This window comes from Hordeum vulgare, chromosome 5H, assembly GCF_904849725.1.
Source record: "Hordeum vulgare subsp. vulgare chromosome 5H, MorexV3_pseudomolecules_assembly, whole genome shotgun sequence".
NCBI lineage: Eukaryota > Viridiplantae > Streptophyta > Magnoliopsida > Poales > Poaceae > Hordeum > Hordeum vulgare.
The window spans coordinates 514,428,292-514,437,805 of record NC_058522.1 but is presented as its reverse complement, the minus strand read 5'-3'; the positions used below and the strand labels follow the sequence as shown (position 1 = coordinate 514,437,805).

Sequence of the window (9,514 nt, the reverse complement as noted above, 5' to 3'; positions counted from 1 at the left end):
CTATGGGTACTAAATTGATAATCCAGGATGCTCTACTGTATCTAGATTCTACTCGTACCTTGCTGAGTTTTAAGGATATCCGCAAAAATGGTTTTCATGTAGAAACTAATGAAGAGAGTGGGGCTGAATGCCTACTCATAACTCAACAAAAGGGATTTCGAAAGGAAATCCTTGAGAAACTGCCTTCTCTATCTTCTCGGTTGTATTATACATACATTAAACCAGAGACGCATTTGGCGTACAAGATAGTTTTTCAGAATCTTGATAAGTTCAAGATTTGGCATGGTCGCCTAGGTCATCCTGCTATTGGGATGATGAGAAAAATTATTGATGGTTTTGTTGGAGACAACATAACGGATAGAAAGTTCCCAAAATCATCTGATTTTGTATGCACTGCATGTGCAACTGGGAAATTGATCACAAGGCCATCTTATGTGAAATTAAAGAATGAGCCACTTGATTTCCTTGAACGTATTCAAGGAGATATTTGTGGTCCAATACAACCGTTATCTGGACCATTCAGATATTTCATGGTCCTAATTGATGCATCAACAAGATGGTCAAATGTGTGTCTACTGTCAACAAGGAACCATGCTTTTGCAAAGCTAATTGCTCAGATAATTAAATTGAGAGCAAATCATCCTGAGCATAGGATAAAAACCATCAGAATGGATAATGCTACAGAATTCACTTCTCGAGCATTTAATGATTACTGCCTAGCTTTGGGCATTTCTGTGGAGCACTCAGTACCTTATGTACATACCCAGAATGGTCTTGCGGAATCACTTATCAAGAGGATCAAGTTGATAGCAAGACCGCTCCTGCAGAATAGTAATCTTCGAGCTTCATGTTGGGGTCATGCAGTTTTACATGCTGCAAAATTGATACAAATTCGACCAACTGCATATCATACGGTCTCCCTGTTGCAGTTAGTACGCGGAAACCAGCCAAGTATTTCCCATCTGCGACAATTCAGTTGCGCGGTATATGTACCGATCTCACCACCACAGCGTACATCAATGGGCCCTCATAGAAGAATGGGGATCTATGTGGGGTACAATTCTCCGTCAATCATTAGGTACCTAGAACCCCTGACAAGGGATTTGTTTACAGCCCGGTACGCTGATTGCATTTTTTATGAGGACAATTTTCCGACATTAGGGGGAGAGAATAACCACAAAGAATGCCGAGAAATAGATTGGGATGTGAAAGGTATCCAGTCCTGAGATCCACGTACGAATGAGTCTGATCTGGAGGTTCAGAAGATTATAAATTTGTAAAATATTGCAAATAATCTGCCAGATGCATTTACTGATTATAAAGGTGTCACAAAATCAAATGTTCCCGCTATGAATGTGCCAGAGAGAATAGATGTGACCCACAAATCTACTCAGCCACCTAAGAGGGGGAGGAATCTGGACACAAAGGACAAGGCTTTGCACAAGCGTCCAAGGGGAATGAGGAAACCTCAAAAGGTAAATGCAAATCAACAAAATGTTGATACTCAACCTAGGGTTGAAGGACACCTGAAGGATGTTGGACATCCAGAACCTAGCACGAGTGTGAACACAAATTTTGGTGTCGGGACATCGGAAGACCTTGATCCAATTGTTGAGGGAAATCACGAAGGATCAAAAGGTATTGATGATATATCCATTAACTATATTGATTCAGGAGAATCATACAATAGAAAGACTACAATTGTCGACATTTATTTCGCCTCTAGAATTGCAGAAGGCCTTGATTTGGATTGCGAACCTAAGTCCATGGCAGAGTGCATGAAGCGCTCAGACTGGTCCAAATGGAAGGCAGCAATTGAGGATGAATTGCGCTTGCTCATAAAAAGAGGGGTATTTACTGCAGTAATACCTACTCCTCAGCATGTGTTCCATGTGGGAGCAAAATGGGTTTTCGTTCGTAAGAGGAACGAGAACAATGAGGTGGTGAGATACAAGGTGAGGCTTGTAGCACAGGGATTCACACAGAGACCCGGCATCGATTATGATGAAACATATTCTCCTGTTATGAGTGGAACAACGTTCCGATATTTAATATCACTAGCAGTGAAAATGAATTTGTCTATCCAACTAATGGATGTTGTGACTGCATATCTATATGGGTCACTGGATTCAGATATTTATATGAAAGTTCCTGAAGGAATGAAGCTTCCGAATCCAAAGGCTAACCACAACATGTATTGCGTAAAGCTTCAGAAGTCATTGTATGGCTTGAAGCAGTCGGGAAGAATGTGGTATAACCGACTGAGTATATTTCTTCTTCAGAAGGGTTACTCAAACAACAATGATTGCCCATGTGTGTTTATTAAGAAATCTAAGAACGGATTTTGCATTATTTCTATGTATGTGGATGATCTGAATATCATTGGGACTACACAAGAAATACATGAGGCAAGTAATCATCTTAAGACGGAGTTTGAGATGAAAGATCTCGGTAAGACTAAATTTTGTTTGGGCTTACAACTTGAACATCTTCCTTCGGGAATACTAGTTTATCAGTCTGCTTATATCCAAAAGATTCTTGAGAAATTTAATATGGATAAAGCATATCCATCGAAAACACCAATGGTTGTTAGATCTCTTGATAGAGATAAAGACCCATTTAGACCTAAGGGTGATGATGAAGAGGTATTAGGACCTGAGTTTCCTTACCTCAGTGCTATTGGAGCACTAATGTATCTAGCAAACTACACCAGGCCTGATATATCATTTGCAGTAAATTTATTAGCTAGATTCAGTGCATCACCAACAAAGAGGCATTGGGTTGGTGTGAAGAACGTTTTCAGATATCTTCAAGGCACCAAAGATCTTGGTTTGTTCAATCGAAAAAATCAAGATAAAACCATGGTGGGATATTGTGATGCTGGATACCTATCGGATCCCCATAATGCCAGATCAAGACTGGTTTTGTCTTCTTGAGTGGAGGTACGGCCTTCTCTTGGAAGTCAACAAAACAAACTCTGGTGGCTACGTCCACGAATCATTCTGAAATTATTGCTTTGTTTGAAGCATCACGTGAATGTGCATGGCTTCGCAGAATGATAAACTTTATCAAAAGTGCAAGTGGGATTGGATCATTAGAATCACCCACCATTATCTATGAAGATAATGCTGCATGCATTACACAAATGCAAACATGTTATATAAAGAGTAATATTACAAAGCATATTTCTCCTAAGTTATTTTATCCCCATGAGTTACAGGAAACTAGGAAGATAAATATTTTGCAAACAAAGTCATGTGATAATCTTGCTGATTTGTTTACAAAGTCATTACCAAGTTCTTTATTTGAGAAGTACATCAATGGGATTGGTATGAAACGACTTCGTGACTTGCAAAGTTCAGGGGGAGTGTATCCCTGAATAATAATCTGTTTGTGATCCTCGGATCTTTGATATTGCACTCTTTTCCTTTATAAGTTTTCCTTGGATGGTTTCTTTTGGAAGGTTTTTTTTAATGAGGCAATAGTAATGCAGGCATTGTGATATGTCAGTTTCTTCTTATTTTCCCACTGGATTTTTGGAAGGAGTTCTTGATGGCATATTGTATATATCTCCTCATATTTTTCCTACAGGGTTTTTGGAGGAGACTAATCAAGTTGATTATGATGATGATGATGATGATGATGTTACAAGAATAATTGAAGCAGAGATTAGGGGGAGTGTTAGAATTTAATTAATTAGTTTAATTAAATGGAATCTCTGCCCGTGGAACCATCGCATCCGAATACAACGAACGCGTTGTTTTGAGCGTGGCTGTTGTAACCATCGCGTATGTGCGATGCGCCTCATAGGGAGCTCCAAAAAACTCTAGAAGATGGAGTTGGGGGGAAATTACCCACCACTGCCACCAGTAAGTGGATACCCTTTCATTTCTTTCCCCTCAACCAATCAAATAGATTCTTTCCACCATATTTTCTATTTTTGAAGTTGGAGCTAGATGGAAGCCAAACATTCTCTTAGGCCCTGTTTGGGACCGCTCTGCTCCACAAAAAATAGCTCCGTTCCACCAAATCCACTCTGGAGCAGTTTCATATAGAAGTTGTAGCTCTTTTAAAGAGAATGTTTGGCTTTTATCCAGCTTCAGCTTCAGGAATGGAAAATTTGGTGGAAAGGATCTATTTGATTGGATGAGAGGGGAGAAACGAAGGGGTATCCACTTACGGGTGGCAGTGGTGGGTAATTTCGCTCCAACTCCAGCTTCTACAAGTTTATGGAGCACCTCCTAGAGAGCTTCATAAAAAACAGGAAGTTGGACCCCAGATTCTAGTTTTTTTTGTGGAGTTATATATCGTGAAGCTACCCTGTTTGGCTTATGTTTTCTAGAGCGGAGCTGAATTTTCTGGAGTAGAGCAGTCCCAAACAGGCCCTTAATAGTGCTATAGCTTATGTATGAAATTGCTTCAAAGTGAATTTGATGAAGTAAAGCTGATTTTGATGAATTGAAGCAGTCCCAAACAGGCCCCTAGTCAGGACAGTAAAAATATGTGGAGTCAGCAATATGAAAGCCAATCCAAAACCACCTCAAATTCTGACAATAACTTAGGCCCTGTTTGTTTATAAGGACTGGACTAAAAAGAACCTTTTAGTCTCTATGTAACAAAATAGGAGGAACTTTTTTTAAGGGACTGAAAAAAAAGTTTACTAAGGGGGTGTTTCTTTCCAGGGACTTTTTGGTGTAGGGACTAAAAAAGTCCCTTTTAGTCCTATGTGAAACAAACAGGAGGGACTTTGAAGGACTAAAAGAGGGTATTTGGGACTAAAGGAAGAAGTCCCTATGAAAGGGTCTTTTTGGTACTTTTTTGACACCTTTTCTAACAGTGCTCTTACTTTTAGCATGTCATTTAATAACTTCTAGTACATTACTAGAGGTAACATGGTCTTTTTACATGTCATTTAATGATCTCTAGTCCCTGTTTAGTCCATGAAAACAAACGGATAGGGACTATGGACTTTTTAGTTGGGACTAAAAAAGTCCTGGGACTTCTGAAACAAACAGGGCCTAAATGGACTTTTATTTTAGTCCCTGGGACTAACAAAAAAATATAGGGGGTGTTTCTTTCCATGGACTTTTTGGTGTAGGGACTAAAAAAAATCCCTTTTAATCCCATGTGAAAGAAACAGGAGGGACTTTTAGGGACTAAAATGGGGTATTTGGGACTAAAGGAAGAAGTCCCTATGGGAGGGACTTTTTGGGACTTTTTTGGCTCTTTTCCCAACAATGCCCCTACTTTTAACATGTCATTTAATAACTTCTAGTATATTATTAGGGATAACATGGTCTTTTTGCATGTCATTTAATGACCTCTAGTCCATGTTTAGTCGTTGAAAAAAACGGATAGGCACCGGAAACTTTTTAGTTGGGACTAGCCCGATTCAATCCTCGGGGAGCCCCAAGCCCTAGCTCGATTCCTCCCTCCATGGCCGGCGGCGGCGGTTCTTCTTCTTACTCCTCCACGGCGAGAGAGGGGAGGGCGAGCGCGCGGGCTCGGAAGAAGCAGAAGCAGCAGCAGCATGAAGAGCAGGAGGAGAAGGGGCCGAACCCTCTGAACCCAAGGTTCAGCGACTACGACCCCAAGGAGGGCGATTACGTCCTCACCCGATTCCAGCATCCCACGCTCGACCTCGACATGGAGTGTACGCCCCCTTTCCCCTTCCCATCTTTCGATTGCCCTGCTGGTAGTTTTGTTTCTATTTGTGCGACTGATCTGAATTGAAAATGCAAATCGCCCGGCCCTCTTCGACCAGGTGTTCCCCGCCACCCGGCCAGTTTATATGTGCATACATAATCCCATGTTTTGCCTAACTAGCTAGTAGGGACGTCTGAATCTGATGTTTTGCTCAACTGACTAGTGCAGCTCTGCTACTTCACTCCTGCATCCTATTCCTAGATAGATGGACAAGTAATTTTGATTCATTCCTCATCATTTCTTCTTCTTCTGGCATGGCAGCACCTGTTGGTGCCATGTACAATACTAATAGGATCTTCCAAGATGGGTCCCGGATGTGTAACTCGGTTAATATTGTCTCGGTCAATATTGTTTCCTCTGACTATGGATACCCACTCAGTATCTACGGCACCATCATAGCCAGGGACAGTCTGGATCGCCAACGCATCTATTTATTTCAGCGCGGCAAGAACGATTGCCAGAACATCACCTCCAAGGTATTATTATTGTTTTTAACCCACCCTCATAGTAATTGCGATATATATGCACATGCTTGCTCGTTCCTCGTGGCTACAGGATTATATTATGAAATTCGTTTGCCGTGTTGGTGCTTTCTCTGTTAAGTTTCTTGTATCAAGTCATCAGATAAACTGCCTCGTCTTGAATTTTTTAAAGTAAAAAACATCAGTGAATGTAGTAAAGAAGCACATCCATGTTACTATTCATGCAGGAACACGATTCATTCTATAATGTTTTTAAAAAGGGCTTTATGTTTTGTATATCATATTTAAAAAATAATGGACCTGGTAGAATTGTTCTCATTTTGCCAAGTATCTACAAAGAGACTAGTCCCCATATAATTAGTGTTGATTTTAAATACCACCAATACTACAATTGTTTTCCTTAAAGCAAAGCAAATGATTTTAGCAGCAATCGGAATGCCAGCTACTGAAATTAATCTATTTCGATCGATAACCTTGTTTTATCATTCAAACAAACAGAGCTAAATTAACTTCCTTTGCAGAATGATCCGTTGCTTCTCACTGGCCCAAAGAGAGGACTGATGATATTTGATTCAATAATTTTTGAAGTTGATCTGAAGGTCAAGGATGTGAATGGCAGAAAGGTCAATGACGAGAGAGTTAGCAAAGGTTTAACGGAGATTAATGGTATCTTCAGACTCTCATTTCCACCGAAATACATTGTTCAAACCAAAAAGCTTGTCAGCATGCACAGCACATTGGATTTAAATTACACGTTTGTAAGGAAGGCGGTGGAGGGCACCGTTGAGATGAGGATCCTTGAGGCGGGACCTGTTAATTTCCATGGGAAAATCGTCGTTCGCACTAGCAGCTTTCCATGTGACATTATGCTGCATGATAGCAAACTTGCTGGGATGCTAACAGCTGGTGAGGGTGGGATCCTGCAAACAGCGCGCCGCGTAGTCAGTGTCTCGGTTGATGAGACACTCCTGTTGACTGTTTGCCTTGCTACAGGCGTTGTTCGCACTGTCGAGTTTACTCCAAAGCGCGGCAGCTATGATGAAGAGAGAATCACTTGCGGGGACTATAAGATGCTCGTGAAGGTCACTTGGTCCATTGTGCATCGCTGATTCCCTATCTTCCTTGTTGAACATGCTATATCCAAATTAAGATGTGTGTGCTCTGTATATACTATCGTACTAAATATGTCTACACTTTTGGTTGAAGCTTAATTATCACCTTTTGTTATCACTCTGTTCGTTACAACTGAGTGTGGTAAGAATTATATATCTGGCACGAGCTTTGGAGTATGAGGAACAGACAAACTCTATGTGCATCCCTTTGATTTTGTTTCAGCACCCGATTTTCTTTCTTTCAACAAAAAGTACTAGCCCATGTGGCATTGCATATAGTAATACATTTTGCATACAAATATATACTCCCTCCATTCCTAAATATAAGACCTTTTAAAGATTTCATTATGAACTATATACCTTTTAAAGATTTCATACGGATGTATATAGTCATATTTTAGAGTGTAGGTTCACTCATTTTGTTTCGTATCTAGTCTAAACGGAGGAAGTATATTTTGTTGCATTGTCAGATTGTAAGATTATACTGTACTATACAAGTCTGCACTGCATGTGAAGGACAGATAAAACCAGAATGTGCATATATTTTCCATATATATTCTGTACATGTGTGTCCACTTTCGGATTTGGGAATGATCATCATCATATATGAAATGAATTTGGAGGTGCCAGACCTGAATGAATGACAACAGACCGAGAGCTTTGCAATGACATTTCCTGACGTTTCAGTTACCAAAACAGCAGAAATATTTGGCCAAGTTAGGCATAACACAGACAACAACAACTAAGCTAGCAAGTAGTACAAACTTTGAATTGAACGGCAGGTCTCTTTGGTTCCACCTTTAACCTCTGAAGTTTGAACTGGTTATTCCATATAAATTATCAATATGCTCTTTTAATTTAGGGGCAAAATCAATTAGGTGCTCAATGGTAGCGAGGATATTATCCTATAGGACTTAAGTATATCGAGTGCGGTTAGCACTTCACTATTACACAGGTTTTATGCAATTCTGATTTTTATCAAGTCAAAAAAATAAGTCATAGCACAAGTCTCTGCAGAAAAACAACAAACTACGAATATTTCTATATCTTCTGTCTAAAAAATAAACTACGTACAAAATCTTCCTCATTTAGAACATCTGGGTTGATATCAGATTGCTGAAAACAATCCTCAGCACATGGTTTAACATAGCTTGTAGGATATAGTGTCATTGGAATTACGAACAAACTATTTTTAAGATCAACTAAGCATCAATTAGGAATTCCTGTAATGAACAAGAATGTCGGATATGGTGTCATTAGAACTTTATAAGTTGATGGGCTTGTCTATACCTCTTTTAGAACATCTGGGTTAATATCAGACTGCTGAAAACAATCCTCAGCACATGGTTTAACACAGCATGTGTTCAAGCTACCTCTGCCCGTCACCTTCATCAAGGACATGGCAGTTGGCACTGAAGGATCCAAGCTAACTGCCCGAATTTGAACTCCATTGATATTTAAGTGATACAACATACTTTGACCATACTCATCATCACCTAATTTTCCCATGAACACAACCCGGCCTCCCAGAGCTGCTAGAGCAAGGGCAACATTAGATTATGACCCTCCAGGTGCCCTCACAAATTCATCCGGAGACCAAAACATATCCTTCATTCTACTATGAATCTCACGATCCACTAACCTTTTAGCAGGTCTTCCAGAAGGAATAAATGAGTACTTAGCTGGTCCAAAGCAGCAAACAAGAGGCATTAATTTGTCAACCTCTCCAATATCTTGTGATAACAACGCCTCTACTTTGCTTTCAAGATCACTGGTTGAACTGTGAACTTTTACTTCATTAGAGAGCATCAGATCTTCGATCTGATCTTCTCCTTCATCATCACTTAATTGTTCAGCCGTCTTAACATTTCTTCTGCCCCTCTTCTTTGGTTCTTTTGATTTGTCAGCCTCCTTAACAGAGGATGCAGTAGTAACAGCTGTGACACAGGAGAGAAGTTGAATTGCTAAGGGATGTGATCTAGCAAAATCATGGACTCCGTTGATCAATATACATAAGAAGAGTGCTCTTAAATGCAAAATATGCACATTACCTTTCTTGCGACCTCCCCTTTTAACTTTCTTAGGCTCTTCAGGGGATGCATCTTCAGTGTCACTTCGGCTTTCTTGTGTTTCCCCTGCTGGTGTATCTATTGTGGCTTTTTTTCCTTCCACGTTTTGCAGGTTTTTTCTTGGTCTTTGGGATTTCAGCATCAC

The 9,514-nt window shown here is 40.1% G+C and overlaps 1 protein-coding gene across 1 annotated transcript; it reads left to right on the top strand.

Moving 5' to 3' along the window:
• The first annotated feature begins 5,390 nt into the window (after positions 1 to 5,390).
• Positions 5,391 to 7,415, top strand: LOC123451951. The gene is made up of 3 exons (XM_045128519.1): positions 5,391 to 5,653; positions 5,968 to 6,182; positions 6,710 to 7,415. The coding sequence occupies exons 1-3, from the start codon at positions 5,437 to 5,439 to the stop codon at positions 7,295 to 7,297; spliced, it is 1,020 nt and encodes a 339-aa protein (XP_044984454.1). The 5' UTR covers positions 5,391 to 5,436; the 3' UTR covers positions 7,298 to 7,415.
• Positions 7,416 to 9,514: the final 2,099 nt, after the last annotated feature.

Coding starts and splice junctions, on each gene's coding strand:
- LOC123451951 (XM_045128519.1), top strand. CDS start 5,437: ATGGCCGGCGGCGGCGGTTCTTCTTCTTACTCCTCCACGGCGAGAGAG. Junction 5,654..5,967: donor GCTCGACCTCGACATGGAGT/GTACGCCCCCTT, acceptor CTGGCATGGCAG/CACCTGTTGGTGCCATGTAC. Junction 6,183..6,709: donor GCCAGAACATCACCTCCAAG/GTATTATTATTG, acceptor CTTCCTTTGCAG/AATGATCCGTTGCTTCTCAC.